Raw genomic sequence first — 22302 nt, 5'->3', positions numbered from 1 at the left:
TGGAACGTCCGAGAATTTTGCTCGCACATCAACGATTTATAGGTGATATCCTTTTATACACTTATAAATTATTCAACCTTTTTTTTTAATTGTTATAATACGTACAAGTTAAATTTTGTTTTACATGAGAAAGGAGCTATGAAGATGTGCATATGATTGGTGTGGTATTAACAAAAGTTCGAGCGACCCAAAGACAAAGGCAACCTACAATTGTTGAGTTAAAATGCTAATTCTCTTCAACTGAATTCCATAACATGTGAAACTGTCATAACAACATTCACGACAAGGTGTCGTTTATCGTTCTGACAGAACTTCTCTTTATCGGTGGGCTCAACTCACACAAAGTTTCAACTTTGGTTGAATTTTATTGCTACTTGTTTGCATTTGAGCTGGCACAGGAACTCACACATGCATTATATGGCATATTACAATTCGTGGTAGAATTTTATTTGAAGTTAACCTTTGTGATCTATCATAATGACATGAAGAATTTCAAATGCAATAAAACATTTATTTCATGTAATTGAAAAATTGGACAATACTTTTTAGTTAGATACCAGTGGCGGCCCGTACATAAGCACTGCTACACTGCAGCACCCCCAAGGAAAAAATGAAAACATTAAATTTTGTTTGTGTTTATAAATAATAACAATGCTTACAACATTATATAAACACAGTACAACATGTTAAAGGTTACAGCTTATGTTTTGACATTGAATGAATAGTTAATAATTGGAATTGTTCGATTAACGCTTTAGATTACGAAACAAATGTACTGTGATCTAACGCCGATATTCGTTTGCTCTTATCATTGCACATTACATCATTCCACTGTAACTGCTCAAAGGGCAGTGTATTTTTAGCATTTTTAGCATGATTATGCACCTTATTTCTGTGAGATATAAAACGTTTATTATTGGTGGGTGTGCCTGGTGAACTATTTTTTGTTAATCTTATTTTATTTTGTTGAAATAATATATAATTATTTATTTATTATAAATACAAGGCTGAATTATGACGAGTGTCACTGTGAAAATATGAAAAGAATAATATTTTTTTAATTATCGTTACACAAAACAAATGCACTGTGATCTAACGCTGATATTCGTTTGCTGTTGTTGCACGTTATGTCATTAGATACACTGCCACTTGGGCAGAGTATCTTATGCCTGCGCTCTTTATTTCTGTGAGATATGAAACGTTTATTATTCTTGTGTGTTTGCGGAACAATTTTTTTGTAAATCTTATTTTATTTTGTTAAAATAACATATAATTATTTATTTATTACAGATATAAGACTGAATTATGTACAAGTATCACTGTTGAAAATATGAAAAGAATAATATTTTTTCAATTATCGTTACACGAAACAAATGCATTGCGATCTAATGCCAATATCTGTTTGCACTTGTTATTGCTGTTGATATGAAACTTTTATTATTGGTGTTTGTTCGTGGTGAGGATGAAATATTTTTAATAAAGCAATTTTTAATATGTAAATTGGCCAGCCTGGCTGGCCGAGTGGTTAGCGTATCCGCTCTCCAGCCAAAAGCTGCGGGTTCGAATCCCGCCATGGGCATAGATGTTTGTGATTGTCTGTGGAAATACTAATGGTGGTGGTCGGCGGTAGATGGCGTTGGTATAGTTGCGGCAAATTGGTGGATTGAGTGGAGACAGAGTTGTAGAGCAGGTGACCTCCCTCAATGAGTCTTTGGACTTCCTCGAGGAGTGAAATAATAATAATAATAATAATTTATTTATTAATAAATTTGTTACTGATTAGGAAAAAAAAGTTTTTTTTTTTTTTTGTATATACAGCATCCCCACTTAAAATTTTCACCGGCTGCCACTGTTAGATACTGTGTTTCCAGTGCAACATATGGTTTTGCTTGAGTCTATACAGTATATTTTCTGTGAGTGAGGACATGTATTCATTAGTTAGCACCATTTTTATTCCAGCTGTCTCAAATTGCACTATTTGTTGAGAAATATATTACACAGACTGCAAAAGCCTCAGTACCTTAATCAGGGATACAATCAGTGGCAGCCAGTGAAAATTTTAAGGGGGGGGGGGGGCTGCAAATACAAAATAAAATTCTTTAAAAAAATCTTTTTTTTCTAATCAGTAACCAATTTATTAATAAATAAATTTACATATTAAAAAATTGCTTTATTAAAAATATTTCACCCTCACCACTTACAAACACTAATAATAAAAGTTTCATATCTCGCAGAAATAACAAGAGCAAGCATATGATACACTGTCCAAAGAGCAGTGTCAAGCGTCAATGAATATCGGCGATTCTAGCTGCAATTGGTGCGATCATTCTCACAATGCGTTAGATCGCAGTGCATTTGTTTCGTGTAATGATAATTGAAAAAATATAATTCTTTTCATATTTTCAACAGTGATGACATTCGTCACAATTCAGCCCTGTATCTATAATAAATAAATAATTATATGTTATTTTAACAGAATAAAATAAGATTTGCAAAAAATTGTTCACCCTCACCACGAACACGCACCAATAAAGAATAACGCACGCAAGCATACACTGCCCAAAGAGAAGTTACGTGCAATAAGAAGCACAAATGAATATCAGCAAGTCTGGCTGCGATTGGCTGAACATGATATAACGTGATATTACATTCACTAGTTACGTGCAATAAGAAGCACAAATGAATATCAGCAAGTCTGGCTGCGATTGGCTGAACGTGATATAACGTGATAATTCTGACACTGTGTTAGATCGCAGTGTATCTGTTTCATAATCTAAAGCGTTAATTGAACAATTCCAACTATTAACTATTAAATCACTGTTGGAACATAAGCTGTAACCTTTAACAGGTTGTATTGCATTTATATAATGTTGAAAGCATTGTTATTATTTATAAACACAAACAAAATTTAATTTTTTCATTTTTTTCCTTGGAGGTGCTGCAGTGTCGCAGTGCTTATGTACAGGCTGCCACTGGATACAATAAAACTAGTTGGTTTTTCTTGCATCTGCAGTATAATGGCTGTTGGGGAGGGTGTATTGTTAACTGCAGGGAGCAAATTACTATCGCCTCAACGTGAACATGTTTAAACATTTTTTGTGTGTGAGGCATATGCAACACTTTTTATTCGTAAACTAAAATCAGGGATGCCAGTTATATGCGAGGGCGAGTTATTTTCAAGTAAATATGGTAATCAGTTCGCCGTTGACATCCTGCTGCTGTTTCCCTTGCTCTGCTAACTTCGATGGTGAGTTACAATGCACAAATATTTTTCTCACTAATGATTTTTTTTTTCAAACCAACATAATGAAAATCAATTTAATAATACAATAATCAATTTTACACTGAATAACATTATAAATTTATATATAAATAAATATTATTTATTTCTCTAAAATTATAATTATTTATAAAATATTATAAATAAATATATTATAAATTTATAAATAAATTAATTAAGTTAGATTAATTTTCTATTAATTTTTTCCCCTATTAAAAACTACCCGGACGCCAGCAACTTGATTGGTAAATTTTTGGCCTGCACACATAAAAAGGTTCACCACCACTGTCCTATAACAATCCCTTACTAACTTGATGAGTGGAATGTTGTCAGCAAATAAAGGTCTCTATCATATCTCCCCTCTTCTTCCTATCCACCAGACTCTGTAAATTACATCTTCTCAATCTTTCCTCATATTCGACATTCCAGAGATCAGAAACTACCTTAGTTAGTCATCTCTGGACCCTTTCCAGCATCTCTTCATCCTTTTGAAAACCAAGTGACCAAATCTGGGCACAGTAATCCATGTGTGGCCTAATCAAAGCCTTATACAATGTAACAAGAATCGCCCTACTTCTACAAGTCAGTATCCTCTGCATCATTCCCAGAAGTCTTTGTATTGTCTTCACAATTTTGGCAATGTGTCTCCAAAATTTCAGATCCTTATCCACTATCACCCCAAGATCTATTTCTTCAAATTTGAAAACCTTACATTTTGCAACACTGAACTCGCATCCCCACCCTGTGCCCAATCAGTCAATTTATTCAAGTCTTCTTGTAGGGCCACAAGAAGATCTTCATGGTTCATCCCAACTTTGCATCATCTGCAAACAACTGAATATCTCCATCCAAATCTTTGCCAATATCATTAATATACAAGTTAAACAGTAGTGGCCCTAAAACAGATCCCTGAGGCACTCCACTAGTGACTTTCCTTTTCCTGAATATCACTCCCCCATATACAACTTGCTGGTACCTATCAGATAGCCGGTCTCCAATCCAATGCACTAATCTAATATCCAACCCCATCTGCTCTAGTTTGACTATCAACTTTTCATGCAGTAATCTATCAAAAACCTTTGTGAAATCTAAGTATATGACTGTGTATCCCTCTCCTCTGTCAAAGGAACAGTCATCTTATTGTAATAAGTAATTATATTACTAAAACATGACCTCGCTTTAGCAAATCCATGCTGATGGTAATGGTATTAATGTTAATCCATGCAAATCCATGTTAATGGTAACAACACGAAACAATTCTTTTTTTTTTATTATTATTATCCAGGCCTAAATGGAGTCATCATGGGATGTTTGTTATATAAACATTAAATAATAAAACAAGATATTTATTAACTTCCTTATATTTTCCTGTTCAAATCGGCATCTTCAGAGCACAAAGCAGCATGCTATAGTTTATACCTGGCAATGAGTAATGAAACAATTCAAATTATAACAGACAAAAGATCTAAACTCCTAATTTGGCACCCTCTAATGTTGTAAAAAAAAAAAAAAAAAAGTAGTTACAGACATATAAGAGTTGATCTTAAGATAAATCTTCCAAATTTTTGGCAAATTAATGCAACCATACTTGTTCAGGTTAGGAGAATTCTTCATAGCAATGACTGACTAAAAATAATCAAGAAAGTTATATTCTTGTTTAATCCTTTACCAGTCTAATAGACAAGCTTAGGTGTTCATTATAACTTATTTTAATGGTATTTATTAGCTTTGGTTATCTTTTCTGGTGTATCTTATCTCTAACATATGGAATAGGAATAGTAATGTTTTGTTCTTGCATTAGATGAGGGAGAAATAATGGGGTGATGTAGTATTTCATCTGTTTGGCCATTGCCCAAGGAAGTATGGCACAGATATTTAAATTCTGTGGAAAGAACTGCATCATTAAAACAATTCATTTTGGCTTCATGTGTGGAAGTGTTTTTAAAATACCATATTGTTGGGCTGGATGATGATGATGATGTAATTGTTTATGTAGATATCTTCCTGTGTGTGTGGGGGAGGGGCTTTCCAAAAAAAAGTTCCAAAACTAAATTATGAATGTAGAACAGGGCATCTGCAATCTTCCACCTTCAGTGGCTAATAATGTGCATTTAGAAAGCATCCTAAACAAGGCTAAACCACCAAAAAGTAATATACCACAGAATGAAATAGCTGGTTTATAAAAAATTTATATAAGAATAAAAATATTGTTATTACTAAAGCTGATAAGGGTAATGCAACAGTTATCATGAATCACGAGTATTACAACAAAAAAAATGAAAGATCTCCTATGTGACAGATCTACTTACCAAATTACAGATCGAGACCCCCCCCCCCCCCACTGTGTCTCAAAGGCAAAAAGTCTGCAAATTATTGAAAAAAGTGGCTTCTTGGCACAAATAAAAATCAATAAAATAAAACTAGTTCATGTTAAACCATCCTGCATTTATGGAATACATACCTAAACTCCACAAATCCAATATTCCCCTGTGCAATATAGTTGATAGCATAGATAGTCCTATTTATAAACTTGCCTGACAGTTAGCCAAGTTTCTTGTTCCCCTTAATTGTGATCCCTCTACTTTTGTAAAAAAAATTCAGCCCATTTCAAATCATTGGTTAAAAATCATATCCTTAAAAGTTCAGACATAATGGTTAGTTTTGATGTCACTCCTTTATTTACTAATGTGCCACTAACAGACACTCTTAATTTAATAAAGTCTAAATTTCCACTTAATATCTTTCAATTATTTAAATTTACAATGTATGCAGGTTATTTTACATGGAGAGGAAAAATCTACAAACAGATTAATGGTACTGCTATGGGTTCCCTAATCTGACCATTTCAGCTATCTTTTACATGGAGCACTTTCTGAAAACAAAATACTTACCACAGCCACATACAAACCCCTAGTGTCATTACACTTGTTCATGATTAGGCCCCATTGACAAGAGGGATGCTTTGGATGCTTTTGTCATCTACATAAACAGCCAACCACAAAATTCACTTCACAGTAGAAAAAAGATTTCCATTTATAGAAAGCTAACACACTCCGGAAGATAAATAAGTAATCACATCGACATCCAGCCCAACAGTATGATATTTTAAAAACACTACACGCAGAAGCAGAGCAATTTGTTTTAATGATACAGCTTTTTCCACAGAAATTAAATATCTGCTCCTTACTTTCTTGTCTGATGACTACAATTCCTAGAAAATAGGTAAAATACTACTTAGCCCCATTACTTCTCCCTCTGCTAATGCATTCCCATTTCCTATGTCAGAGGTACATCAGAAAAGATAGCCAAAGTACTAATAAAACATATCCTTAACACCACATTCAAACTGCATGTTAAATTAGCAACTCTGATCTTCTCTCCTAAGGATAAACTCCATCCCCTAGCATATCTGGAGTTATGAAGTTCCTTTTGACTGTGACTTAGCCTTCTATGGATAGACAGGAAGATATGTTAACATCTTCCTTGGAGAACATAAATACATTCACTACCATTATTATTGCAAGTCAGGAGGACAGACTACACTTTGAACACCTCTTCACAGGGGATTAGATGGAAGAAAACCAATCTACTCTTTAGAAGTCATTACAGATCAGAAAGATTATTTTTTAGAGTCGGCCATGGCTATGAAAAATGTTCCTAACCAAACAAGTATGGTTGCATTAATTTGTCAAAAATTTGAGAGACTGTTATCTTAAGATCAACTCCTATATATTATAATAATTATTTTTCTTTTTTTTTTTCAACATTAGAAGATGATGGATTAGGACTTTATATCTTTTGTCCATTACAGCCCTGGATGTTACAAAAGGAAGCTGTGAGTAAGAGGGTGAGGAGTGGTTTCTTTGCATGCAGGGTGATTGAACCATGGAATGTATTGCCTGAGAGAGAGAATAATTAGAGCAAGAACGGTCAATGAGTTCAAGGAGTGGTATGAAAGACTTTGCGTTTCCTAAGCAGGACCACCCACAATGAGTCTATTGACTCCATGGAGGCATGAATAATAATAATAATAATAAAATAATAATAGTTTGAATTGTTTCACTTACTCATTGTCAGGTATAAACTATAACATGCTGCTTGTGCTCTGAATATGCTGCTTAGAAATTTAGTTAAATATAAGCCAGTTAATAAACATCTCTTTTTTATAAAATAGTTTGTTTTTGGTGTTGTTAATACTGAGGGAGCACAGGAACCAGGGATAGAGTGATGTCAGGAAGGCAGGTAAGTAGGGGGAAGAGATCTCTCTCCTCTAACACAGAGAGGAAGTGTTAGAGGAGAGAGAGAGAGAGAGAGAGAAAGATGCATGCGAGCAATCGAGGAACAGGGTGGTGAGAGGGGTAATGTATGCAGACTCAATGATCCGTGTTGTTCAAGATAGGATGTATGAAGAGTGTTTGCCTGGAGGAACGATAGAAAGTGAGGCAATGGTAATTAAGAGGTGGGTGAAAGAGTGGATGAGATGACTGTGATGGTAGGAACAAATGACTTGAGTGGTAATGTAAATTGGGCAGTGAGAGATATGAGATTCTTGCTTGAAGTTGTACGAAAGAAGGCACAGAGAGGAAAGATAGTGTGCATGTTGCCTAGGTATGATAGTGACAAGCTGAGCAGAAGAGCAGTAATATTGAATATCATAACTAGAATGTGTAAAAAGAGAGGATTGGAATATGTGGATGCTTGGAGGACGTTTGAGGACAGAGAGGAATTGTATGCAAGACACTACTTGCATTTGAATGAGGAAGGACATAGGCATCTGGAGAGATTGCTGTTCTGAACGAATCGGCATGTCCCAGGGTGGATGGTAGCAGGGGTGGCCTCTTGTGGGAATGAGAATTTATGAGAAGGGGAAGACATCAGGTAATGCAGAGCCCAGCGGAGTCTAGACGGGATAATGCTGGGTATAGAAAAAGTGACATTTTTAGGCTTTACACTAAAGCCAGGAGTATTTGGAATAAAGGAGAGGAATTGGTGGTGCTGATAGCATCAACCTGGCCAAAGATTATTGGGATCACTGAGACATGGTTGACAGAAGAGGATATAACAACAGGAATAGATATAGCAGGGTACATCATTTTTTGGCAGGATAGAAAGGGAAAGTGTGGTGGAGGAGTACTGCTTATGATAAGTGATGATATATGTCCTCTAAGAGTAGAGGCTTTGGAAGGCAGTGCCACTATTGATTTTGAAAGCATATGGTGTGAGGTAGAGGTGGGCAAGACAGGATATTTAGTGGGGTTGCTACAGACCAAGGACCACAGAGGGTGGGGACCAGAAGATGTTTAGACAGTTGAGCATGGCAAGTGCAAGAAGAATGATTGTTATGGGAGATTTTAACTACAGTAGTATAAATTGGGGAGAGGAAGATGCATGTAGCAATCAGGAATGGAATTTCTAGAATTCTTTAGGGGACAAATGTCTTAGGCAACATGTAATAGAGGGAACAAGAGGTTCAAGAGTTTTGGATTTGGTCATAGCATCAGAAGAGTTGATAATAACTGACATGACATCTCTGGTTGGTCAACTGGATTCAGAATTGGCTGTCCAGTATCAAAGTGTTGTGTATGGTGGGGCAGTTTCAAGGAGGCAGAGGATCACAAGTGTGGTCCCACAGGGCTCAGCACTGGGACCTATATTGTTTAACCTTTATATCAATGACATTGTCAGTGGATTGCAGGGATATTCAGGTGTTTATTGTCAGTGGATTGCAGGGGGTAAATTAACTGTGGAAAGGGTACAAAGGTAGATAACAAAGATGGTTTCAGGACTGTGCAATGTTATGGGGATCAGCTGAGGGAATGTGGATTGCAGAGTTTGGTGGGTAGAAGAAGGAGAGGTGATATGATTGAGACTTTTAAACTATTGAGAGGTGGTTACATGGTTGACACTGGGGAGTTCTTTCGCTTGGTGTTGAACAGTGGAAGGAGTGATAACAAGGGGCCATCCCTGGAAGTTACGAAAGGAAACTGTGAGCAAGAGGGTAAGGAGTGGTTTCTTAGCATGGAGGGTGGGTGAACCGTGGAATGCATTGCCTGATAGAGTGGTGAGAGTGAGAACGGTCAATGAGTTTAAGGAGTGGTATAATATACTTTGTGTTTTCTAGGATGATCTTTGTACAATTTATAATGATGACCCCTTTTTCTTGCATCATCCATAATCATAATATACAATGATTCCTCTGTATCCATCTGATATGCTACTCTAACCAACTTATGTTTTAATCATGCCATCCCAACTCCAATTTGCTAAGCCCTGAAGACCACATTTGTTCAACCTATCTTCATACTCAATAATATTATTATCTGACCATGGAGTCAGAAACTCGTTGCGAGAGATACACACTATTACACATAAAGCTCATCCAACAATGCTTTAAACTGATTCAATGAGTCTAATATTCACAACAAACTCAGAATGCATTCCACTCAACAACTCACCATGCAAAATCTTCTCATCACTCCTCTGATCACACTTCCTTATACAGTTTCCAGATCACCCCCCCCCCTTATACAGTTTCCAGATAATTAGTTTCCTGATAACTACCCCTGACTAACATATGTCTCAATCATATCTCTCCATCACCCTTCTATTCACAAGACTTTGCAATTTATATTCTTTCAATCTGTCTTCATACTCCATATTCCAATGGCCACTGACCACCTTTGTAAATCCTCTCTGGATCCTTTCTAATATATCTTGTCACCTTGAAACCTGGTGACCAAATCTGTGCATAACAAAATATACAAAGTTTCTCAACTTTGTATATTTTGTCCCATCACTACTTACCAAATTTCAAAACCTTATGCTTTGCAACATTGAACTGACAGTTCCACTCATCTGCTAATTCATACAATCTATTCAATCCTCCTATAAGGCCATAATATCTACTTGACTCTGCATTCCTCATCTCATTTTCACAACATCTGAAAACAGATGCATATCACCAATTAAACCCATCCCAATATCATTAATACAGAAACTGAACAATGGCCCCAATACAGACCCCTGCAGCACACCACTAGGGATCCACCTCATTCAGGACACTGCACAACCCAACCCAACTCACTAACATTGTACAGGCCTGACACCATCTTTGTTATCTGCCTTTGTACCCTTTCCACAGTTAATTTATCCTATTGCCTTATTGACATCAAGTTTATTTCCTCATGTAGCTCCTGCTCACTCATAATTAAGCCATCCTCTCCTAAGTCCTCTACACTTGAGTTTCTTATGATTTTACCCTGATGCAGATGAAACACCCTTATAAATTGATCATTGAGTACCTCAACAATGTCATCTATAGCAGTTACCATTCTACCATTTTCATCCATTAACATCATCTTACCGTAATCATTCTTCCTTCTATTTGCACATATCTAAAAAACTCTTTAGGGTTTTTCTTATCTGATTTGCTAATTTCTGCTCATACTGCACCTACCAAGTCACTCTCCTCGCTCTAATCTAGAGAATTTTAATAATAAGGTGTGACACCTTTTGGCAACTGGTATATGGAAATATGACTTTTCCATCACTTCCAACTTAGTATCACCACCTCTGGGTCTGGCTGCCACTAATGAGACCTCAATAAAGGTCGAAACCGATCCAGGTAGTGACCCTTCCCTTGATGCATAGCATTATACATGTCCGAAAGAGATGTGCTTTGCATTATGGATACTAAAGCAAGTGATGAGAAGTTATATCACCTTTGCCATGAGTTGCCTCAGTCCTGAAAATACTTCAGAAACAAACTTTGTTTGCTTACACTTGGATAAAGGATTAAACCAAATATATAATTGGTAATATCTTTTGGTTTGGCATTTAAAGGACAATGTGTATGAAAAATGCTTAAGAAATTTAACCATTCACTAGTGTCTTAACAAACTAATTCATTAATTTAAAGATGCTTTGACAAAAGAACTGCATTTAGATCCATTAAAGTTTTGTGGAGATTCTTTTTTTTTAGCCTGAAATTATTATTTTTTTCCTCTCTCATTGATTTTTTTAAAACCTAATACTTATTATACGGTCTATTGTCATATTCACAAATAACTTTTTCATGTAACTCAATGATTCTAACTAAACTTTTATGATTCCTCTTATAAGAATGGTGGAATATGTGCAATTATCGGATCTGAAATTACATGCAGGAAATTACTAAACCTTGAATGTGATCTGATCTCTCTCTTCTTGTTTCATTTTGTTGTTTCCATTTGCTGTCTTTACTGATCTCCTAATTTCAATCACAATAATGACTTCAGAAAATTGACAATTATTGTTATTATTAACATCTGACCTCCGTGGAGTAGGAGACTCATTATAGGAGGTACACACTATTACACACAATGCTCATCCAACTAATTCAATGTATTTACATTCACACACTCAGGTGATGCATTCCACTCAGCAACCAACACTGCATGCAAAGAACATTCTCCTCACTGCTCTGCTCACACCCTCCTTATATAGTTTCCAGCAATGGCCTCTTGTTCCATCTCTCTCCCATTCTATGAAAAATCTCTCGCATTTCAACCTGATAACCCCTGACTAGCTTATAAATCTCAATCATATCCCCCCCCCTTTCTCCTATTCACAAGGTTCTGCAATTTACATTCTCTCAATCTGTCAATCTCTCAGTATGACTTCCAGCAAAAATAAGAAATTCAATTATCAAACAGTGAGATCATTTTCCTCAGACTTTGACATACACAATGCAAACTGGATTCCCTCTCTCTAACTTCTCATATCAAAGTGAAAGGAAAGATCAGTCAATCATGAACTAACACAAACTCACAAATCAACAAAGCCACATGTCACATTATAACATCACCAGAAGAAATATCAATCACATGACTAAGGATGAGAAAATAATATCCAGCATTTGGATCACTACAATCACTACATTCACAAAAAAAATTACCAAAACACCATTCCACACACACAAGTAAAATAAAACCACATTAGTAAACATAATAAATCAACTGATAACATTTCTGACTGTGTCAATCATGTGACGCACACAGGTCATATTTTGTTGATTTCTTGGCAACCAGTAAACAGTAATATCTAATAGGTTCATTTCTTCTCTCTAATCATTTGTTCATGCATAGCAATGTCATGTTATAAATCTTAAGACCTCTCATGTGTGGGGTTGATAAGAATTCATCAAGGGAGGCACCCACACCAGCAGTCATACCTTGTCTTGCACTCATTTACACTACTGACACTCCTAAAAATTCCAAAATTCATACACTGTTCTATGCAAGGAAAATCTAGCTTTCATCCCTTTCTTGGCTGCATTCATTCTCAAATTCCATATATGCTCTCTCAACCCTCTCCTCTGCATCCTGAATAAAATGAAAAATCCATCTAATGGATTTTTCATTTTATTCAGGATCTCTAATCTATTCAAAGATTAGAGACCACAGATATAAGAATGAAGTGGAAAATTACGAGACTGAACAGATGTGGCAGCATCACATTAAAAATGAAGATATTTTAAGGGAACCTGACATTGTTAGCATTCAAGAATGTGTGAACAAAGCTAATCTAAGGTAGTATGGCCACTTGCACAGAATGGAAGGAAAGGTTAGTAAAACAGGTATTTGTTGCCAAGATGGCAGGAAAAAGACCAAGGTGAAGTTCCTTAGAAGACCAAAATGCTAGATATAACAGTATTGGAGAGAGATGACAAAAGACTAATTTGGCAGAAAATTGTCATAGGAGATTAGTAATAATGCAAATTTAACCATGTAGTACATATCAGGAAATTAATGATGATGATGATATTCTTTAAGACTCTCTTTCAGAAGTTTGAGGTATACTAGTTTTGCTGGCATACCTCTGTTTGCTAGTTTTTGCAGTCCACAAATTCTCAGTCTGTCTTTACAATCTACTTTCCACAGTACAAATATCATTTTTAACACTCTCCTTTGCACTTTCTTCACTGTATCTGCATCACATTAGAAACCAGGAGATCAGATTTGCATAGCAGTCCACGTGAGCTCGTATCAAGGGCCTTGTAAAGAGGCAGAAATGACTTCCTTATCCTTATATGTCAATATTTGTTTCAGCACTGCTAACAATTACTGTTATTAACACTAGACGTCTATGGAGTCAAGACTCAATAGCAGGAGGCAAACTGTTACACACAAAGCCCATCAAACTGTGCTTTAAACTCATTCAATACATCTACATTTGCCACAATGTCAGGTAATTCATTCCATCCACCAATCACTCTCCATGCAAAGAACCTGCTCCTTATGCTCCTGTTCACACCCTCCTTATACAGCTTTTAGGTATGTCCCCTTGTTCTACCCCCTTCTCCCACTTAACAAAAATTTTCTTCCACATTAACCTGGTAACAATCCTTTATCAACTTAAATGTCTCAATCATATCTCTGCTCTTGCTCCTATTTACAAGGTTTTGCAAACTGCATTCCCTCAATTGGTCCTCATATCCCACATTCCAAAGACCAGTTACGACCTTAGTCTTCTCTGGATCCTTTCCAATATATTCTCGTTACCTTGAAAACTAGGGACCAAATATGTGCACAATAATCCATACAAAACTTGATCAAGGCCTTATACAATGGAATCAGAACCTCTTTATTTTGACAAGTTAAGGTCCTCTGCATCATTGCAATAATCTGATGTCTTCACAACCTGTGCAATGTGACCTCTTAACTTCACATTGTTACCACCACTCCAAGATTTATCTCCTCAATGTCCTCCAAAATTACCCCCTACCAAATTTCAGAACCTTACACTTTGCAACATTGAACTGACAGTTCCATACTGTTGCTCACTCATGAGAATGGGCAACAGTTACCATTATGCTGTGAGTTGCATTTGCAGTCTTTTCATATGGTCTAGTTGAACTTCATATCTACTAAACTCCAAAATTCTTAGCCTAATCAGTTTCTTCTAGCATAACCCCACTGATATAATACAACATTGGATACATCATCAAACCGAAGTGCATAAGCTTTACTCTAACAACAATGAACTGACAACCAATCCAGCATATAAAATTATTCTACAAGTGCTGCATGTCACATTCCTCATTACCCTGCCTATCTTTGCATCATCAGCAAACAGTTGTATGTCTCCTGTCAAATCCTTCCCAATGTCATTAATGTAAACACAAAATAACAATGAATCAAGGGCTAGTCACTGGGGCAGCCACCGGTCAACTTAAATCTATCAGAATCAATGACCCTCGCATACACCATTGTGCAACAGGATACAATTTTCCATGCTATATCTTGTCAAAAGTCTCATGTTATATCCATTTCCCCCTTGTATAACTCAAACGTAATATTATTATCAAACATGTACAAGTTACTCATCCATGACCTTCCCTTGGTATCCTAGTGGTGTTTATTGCAAGAACAGATTCTTTGTTGACACATTTCTGTAATGCGAGCTCTTATCAACTTTTCCAAAATCTGCACTGAAATCACTGCTGAAGTTTCATTTGGTAGTGCTTCCTCCTGATACATCTGAGTTTCTTCATTCAGTGCAGAGGTGACACTGAACTCCATGTTGCATACTCCAAGGTTATCTGTTAGGAAAACGGGCACTCATTAAGTGAACAATCTCTTTTGCCTAAGCATACCACCCACATTTAGTAATTATTCTTTTATTATGGTTTTGCCAGTTCAGTTCACACTGTTTCCAACATACACAACTACTTGATATCCATCATACAGCCCACTGCCAATCTACTAGTCAGCTAAACTATATGACACATCTTACATATCAACTTGTGGCAAACCACACCTGCTTTTGACAGGTGTGGCAAACCTGTCAATTGCTTTTGTAAAATTCATAAAATTTAGTCTGTGCATCACTAACAACTCTGTAAATAAAACTTACAATATATACAATACATAATTAAATACATAATGAAAAATGACAAAAAATTAAAATAAAATAAAATGAATAAAATACGGTCAGACCTTAAAATTCGCCAAAAATGTCAATTTTTTGTTTAATTATTGGAATTTAAAAGCGTTGACTACAGTGATGTAAAAGCATATCTAAGATGTTTAATTTTCACTACCAATTATGAACAGTAGTGTCAAATAACAAACTTACCCATACGAATATAGATGTGGGCTTGTGCAACATTACTTCCGTACATGAAATCATTTACAATTGATGAATCTCCCTTCGAATAATCCGGATCACCCATATTTATTAGGACTTCGGTCATTTTCAAATCCTGTTTTTATTTTGGAACGTTTCTCCTTTAAATGTATTGACAAGTAATAAACACTTCACAGTTCAATATCATCTGTCTCTCAAACCAGCTGATTTCCCACGAAGAAATCTGGCGAGAGAAAGATCGAGGTTACATATTATAACAACCAGAGGCAGATATAAAACATTTTAGTACACTAACACTAAAGAAGTTATGAATTGAAACATCCCAATAAAAACAACTCATTTATTAATAGGATAATAACAATTAACACCCTTAACAACGGTTTAAATCCCTCGCTCACCTTTCCGAGCAAACACACATACAAAACCCACAGCACACTCTATGTACGGGTAACCAGGAAGTGTTTACAATTATAACTTACCGACACCTGAAGGACAGAACAAAAGAGTGGTTGTTTATAACGAAAATACTAAAAATAAATATTGATAACTGATTTGTCATGAAATGGCAAAATCAGGTCTATTATTATTATTATTATTATATGGTCACTTACTTGGAGTCAGAAGACTCATCACGGAGACCCAATCTATCCACACGCTCTATTATACTTCTCCTTGAACCCATTAACAGATAAAGCACTCACAACTGACTCTGGTAACCCATTCCACTAATTTACAACTCTACAAGCAAAAAATCTAGCCCTCACACCCCTTAAACTGAAAACCATTTACGTTTGCCATATTTTCAACTTATTCAAATCATTGTGTAAATGTTGGATATCAGTAGCATTCCTAATTGCCCTGCCTATCTTCCCATCGTCAGCAAACAATTCAACATATCCTGTTAGTCTCTTCCTAATGTCATTAATGTATTGATTGAATAACGATAGCCCCAAGTACTGAACCCGAAGTACACCACTGGTCATCTTAAATCTCTCAGATTTACACCCACCATACAGCACATTTTTATATCTGTGTATCAGTCATCCATTGATCCAAGTCAAGAGTTTATTTATCATTCCCATATTCTCCAATTTATGCAACAGCCTTTCGAATGGTATCCTCTGAAATGCCTTAGCAAAATCCAACATGATCTTATTCTATCCATTCCCTTTATCATACTAGGCCATAACATTATTATAAAATATGAGCAAATTGCTGAAACATGACTTACCTTTGGTAAACCATGCTGCTCCTTGCAAGGTATAGCTTGTTTGTCTACCCATTTCTGCAAGCCAGTTATTACCAGTTTCCCTAAAATCTTCACTACCACACCTGAAATACTGATAGGTCGGTTGTTAGAAACATCAGTTTGTGTACCACCCTAGTACAATCGAACTAACATATATTCCTTCCATTGCTATGATATTATTCCAGAGTTGTGACTCAAATTATAAAAACATGTGAAAGGCCTGGCCAATTCTGTTGAACATTCCTTCAGCAAACGTGTTGACATTTCGCGTGTCGCTATTGACAAATTCTTATCCAGGTTATACAACAGCTCTTTAGCCTCATTTTTACGCACACCTAACTCTTTATTCAATGTAGCAGTAGCACTGTGCACCATGCTACATACACCCGGTTCATATATCTTAGCAAAGTGAGATCTGATTAACTGAACAATCTCATTAGCTTCTGATAGTAGAGTACCATCTGCATTCAGTAAAGTTAATCTACCACATTCATGCTTTCTTTTACTTGCAGCATAACGATAAAATTCTTTTGGTTTGCCATTAGCCTGCATAGCCAGTTTCTTTTTATATTCCAATTTCGGTTTCCGTATAATGCTGGTTACTATTCTGTCCTGATCTTTATTTATATATTTCGCAACTCCTCTCACTGTTATTCTCACGATATTCTTTCCACATCTTCATCTTATTGTGGATTTGTTGCTTTACGTATTACTTATATTACTTTTTCAAAGATTCTCTTGCAATTCTGACATTTTTTTTAATTCAGTAAATGATACCATTATACCAAAGATAGCATTCTCCTAAGTTGATAATAATTTCCAGCTTTGTAGTTCAGCATGAAACCTATTCCAATGGAAACATCAATATAATTAGATAATTCCCAACGATCATTCTCACCAACTGGTGGTAAAGTGGTCATGTTTTTATCCATTTTTTAGCTTTTTAGCGCTATGAACAAATCTAACACTCTTTGACCTCGAGTTCCTTCTTTCACATGCTGCTTGAGAATGCTCGCTCACACAACAATTCAATAAATTGCTGTTCATTTTTATCACAAGATTTCCCTTCTATGCAATCAATGCTTGATAAAGAAAGTCATCCATAATGATCACTCGTTTTGTACAAATAAGTCTAATTTGGCGATGAATTTCTTCGTCCCTTGCAACTATGTCACTAGATCTCTAGCGAAATCAGACGATATACTTCATTCTATTGGATCTACTTCACATCAGATAGCCTCAAACTGCTGGCATTTTTGCATAAGCAGAACAAATTACCACCTAGACTATTCTTATAATTGGATATGTATTCTATTTCGCCTGGTTGCAGAACTTCCTCTTTTTGTTCCCAGACTTAATCAAAAGGATTGAACCCAATAAGTATATTTCCATTCCTTCTCCAGATACATAACCGTTTTCGAAACTATTCATATTGTGATCACGTTTGCATACCATAGCTGAACTTTCACAGACATATTTCCCATGCCTACCTGGAACAATTAGTATACATGACTGTCTGGATTAGGTGTCATACCAATAAGCAATTTTTTCAGGCTCCTGATGACAAATGAATTCAAGTGCAGGTGCCCCTGTTATACAAATCTGTTATGCCAAAAAACGCGCACCACATATATAAAAACTCGCATCCATTTCTGCGCAGCCTGTGCATGAAATAATTTGCCATCTGCATAAATTATTAGTTCCTAAAAGAACTACCACCTCTTTTACATTTCTTTTCCTTTTTTCGAATACGCATGTCATATTAATCATTTTCGCCAGCGGGAAATTAATGTAGTGACTTTTTTCGAAAGCACCATATTTTATTATTAAATATTACTAATTACTAAGAAGTATAGCATACTTATGGACATGAGATATTATTTTTTTTTCTCAGTAGAGATGGCATGTGACTTCCTTGTCACAACGGTCGAAATGAGAATGCCGTCAGTTCGATTCTCGTCGCCGACTAGTGGAATTTTCCTAAAATCATTTTTTACGACCGCTTACAGAGTTAGTCGATCTCTGGCACGAGCAAACTGATTTTTTCTGCGGAAGCTGGGGTTTTTCGCCAAGTAAATTCAAGAAAATCGTGGGCAGAACACAAAAGATAGTATTTTCAGACAATAAACACAGTGTTAGGATTAAGGACCACAACATTGCGGCAATATTCAGTTGCCTCTCTTCCCTTGACGCCATGTATAATTATCAGTAGTCTTGGTGAAGCTATCGCTGATAGGTTACCGACGAAGATTGAACTTTCGCTCAGTCTTTAAAAGTTAGATAGAGACAAAACGGCCTCGCCTACTACCTATATGAAAATAAAAGGCGTTAGCAGATTATTATTATTATTATTATCATCAGCATCAACAGACCTCCACCATAGAGTGAAAAGACTCATCATAGGAGATCGCGTTCTCACATGCACAATTCATCGCACTTCAACTTTAAATGCATTCAGTGTCTCTGCACTCATCGCTCAGGCAATGCATTCCAATCACTCTCCACTCTCCAAAATAAAAAAAAAATCTACTCCTCATCTCCTTAATCACAGCAACCTTATACAACTTCCAGGGATAACGGCTAGTTCATCTCCTGACTCCAGATATTCTATGAAAAATCTAATCAACCACTAATATGCTGAACACTGTTTATAAATTTATACGTCTCAATGATGTCTCTCCACTCCCTTTTAACGACTATGCTCTGTAATTTGTATTCTCTCAATCTACTTAATATTCCACTTTCCAGAGAGCATACACTAACTTAATCAATCGTCTCTGGAACCTCTCCAGTGTCCCCTCACCTCATTTTGAAAACCTGGTGACCAAATACATGCAAATTAATCCACATATGGCCTGATCAAAACCATCTACAATGAAAGAAAAACAATTTTGCTTCTAGACCAGTGTTCTCCGTATCAATCCCATAATCCACTATGTTATTCTCACAATTTCGATTAAGCACCATATTTCTTTAGCAAACACATGATATCATTTAAAAAGAATTATGTTGTTGTCCAACCAGTTCTGAATCATTCTCCTCGCTATCTTCTGCAACAGCTTCACTACAACTCCAGACAATCAGATTGGTCTATAATTCAAAGTCCTAATATTCGCATCCCCTTTTAGAAGTGTAAAGATTGGACCAATCTAAGAAGCAAGTTAAAAAGATAAGTTAAAGCTGTTGTTAACTCTCTGGAACATTCCTTCAAGACATGTGGTGATATACCATGAAATTCTATGGCCTTGTTGACTTCAAAATTACTCAATTCTTCATATACATCCTTCACACTCACCATCAATGGTTGCTCCTCGATTCCCACTGCACTCAAGTTACGCATTATGTTACAATCCCAAGAACGAAATACATTAATGAACTGCTGATTAAACAATTCTAATATGTCCTGCTCATTCACTGACCAACATCATCCACCTATAATCATTTTACCTGATTAACGGTTTCATTAAACACCATAAAAATCTTGATTATTTTAAGCGAAATTTTTTTTTCAAAGCAATTATTACGTTTTAACACGTGTTTTGAACAGCTCGCACTATCTATGCTTTAAATAATGCCGCAATACCAATGTCGGCGCTAGTTGACAAGCTTCATATTTTGTATTTTGAATAGCGCCCGCTATCTACGCTTTAAATTAAACCGCATTACCGATGTCAGCGCACGGCGCTGTTGACAGCTTCGAGGTCACGAAAACTGATTGCATTGTCGAGATAGGAAGTTTCGCCTGGTTGCTCTTTAACTCTTTAACTTCATTTGTTATTGAATCGTATAAGAGTGAAGTATTTGTTTCAAAAATAGCTTTTCAGTGTGACTTTTCGTGTTTTCATTATTTGAGTGTAGTGCAAGTAAAAAAAACTTTGTAAAATTGTAAAAAAAAACTGATAAAAAATTTTTAAAAATAAATAAAAAGGTTTATTATTTATCATCCTTTAACACTTTAACATCCTTTAAAGTTAGATAGGGCTAAAAACAGCCTCGCCTACTCCCTGTATATAAGGGTTAAAAAGGCGTTAGCTGATTTTGTTTTTCATTTTTCATCCTCCTCCTCATCATCATCATCATCAAATTCCTGCCATGTACCTTCATGAGGTGTACAGGATATGATAGTACTACATGAAAAAAATTACATCATTACTAACTTCCTATATACAATTTTCCTTCAAATCAGCCTGTTACTTGTCAAGACTCCAACATTATCAGATCTTATATTTCTATCGTCTAAGGAACTTCACACCGTATCAATCCACCTATATCTTGGTCTTTCTCTGGGTCGTTTTCCTGCCAACCTGGCAGAGAACACTTGTTTTGCTAATCTTTCCTCTCCCATTCTAAGTAAGTGACCATACCACCTGAGATTAGCTCAGCTATCGCATTCCTGGATGCTGACAATGTCAAGTTCTTTCCTAATATCCTCTTTTTAATATGATATTGCCATGATGCCATCTGTTAACGCCTCTAATCTTTCTCAGGACTCTCATATCTGCGGTCTCTAGTCTTTAGTTAAGTGTTTTACTTCTGACCCAGCTCTCAGATCCATAAGTTAAAACTGGTTTGAACACTGTCTTGTACAGCTAATTTAGTTTTCCGACTAATTTCTCTCTTATTCCATATGAATTTATTCAATTGACTTCCCACCATACCAGCTTTGTTGATTCTGTTATCTATTTCTATATTTAATTTACCATCTTCAATAAAAATCGTGCCAAAATAGCTGAAATGTTTTACTTGTTCCACAGGTTATCCGTTCACAACGCAGTTGACATTTTCAATGATTCTGCCTATTTTCATTGTCTTTGTCTTTTTATTGCTGACCTTCATACCATATCTATTACAACAGCAATTGAATTTAGTCAGAGAATCTTGCAGACTTGTAGCGGATTTATTTAGAAGTATAACATCATCCGCATAAAGCAAAGAGCTGACATTAACATCTCCAATTTTGCTATCAGGTTTAATACCACTTTCCTTCATAATGTGATCCATATAGGTAATGAATAACAGAGGGGATAATGTACATCCTTGTCTCACACCAGATTTAAAATTAAACCATCATCCTGTACTTCCTTCAATTCTAACTGCTGACTTACAACTCAAATAAAGACTAAGTATTGCTTGATATAATGCCCCATTGACACCATATAACTGCAGCGTATTGAATAGCTTCTCTCTTGGCACCTTGTCATATGCCTTTTCCAAATCGAAAAAACTTAAATACAGATCTTTGTTATATTCCCATGCTTTCTCGACTATTTGTCCTAAAGTGAAGATCTGATCCTGACAGCCTCTATTTGGCCTGAATCCAGCTTGTTCTTCACCAAGCGTTTCTTCCACAATTCTTCTCAACCGTTTCTCAAGTATACTTGCATAGATCTTGCCAGGAACACTCAGTAGGGAAATACCTCTGTAATTCTCACATTCAGTTTTATTTCCCTTTTTATATATGGGTACTATGAGAGCTCTACTCCAATCATCGGGAATTCGTCCCTCTGTCCAGGCTTTCTGAATTATGCAGTGCAGCCACTGTAAGACTTTTATACCACCATACTTCAGCATTTCTGGTCGAATATCATCTACTCCTGCTGCCTTTCCACATTTCAAGCCTTTGATGGCTTTTTCTACTTCAAGT

The 22302-nt window shown here is 36.0% G+C and overlaps 1 protein-coding gene across 1 annotated transcript in view; it reads right to left on the bottom strand.

Annotated features, from left to right (window-relative positions):
• Positions 1 to 15861, bottom strand: part of LOC150102106 (protein lifeguard 4-like) — a 127071-nt gene extending 111210 nt beyond the window's left edge. Inside the window, exons 1-2 of the mRNA XM_090400505.1 lie at positions 15808 to 15861; positions 15398 to 15632 (exon numbers count right to left, since the gene is read on the bottom strand). Coding sequence (XP_090256631.1) covers positions 15398 to 15515 — 118 coding nt within the window. The 5' untranslated portion in view covers positions 15516 to 15632; positions 15808 to 15861. The remainder of the gene's footprint in view (positions 1 to 15397; positions 15633 to 15807) is intronic.
• Between the last annotated feature and the right edge of the window lie 6441 nt (positions 15862 to 22302).

The sequence above is a fragment of the Typopeltis vanoorti genome, chromosome 11 (assembly GCF_054136105.1).
Source record: "Typopeltis vanoorti isolate ZY-2024b chromosome 11, IOZ_Tvanoo_1.0, whole genome shotgun sequence".
Classification (NCBI taxonomy): domain Eukaryota; kingdom Metazoa; phylum Arthropoda; class Arachnida; order Uropygi; family Thelyphonidae; genus Typopeltis; species Typopeltis vanoorti.
This window is presented reverse-complemented; position numbering and strand designations above follow the sequence as displayed.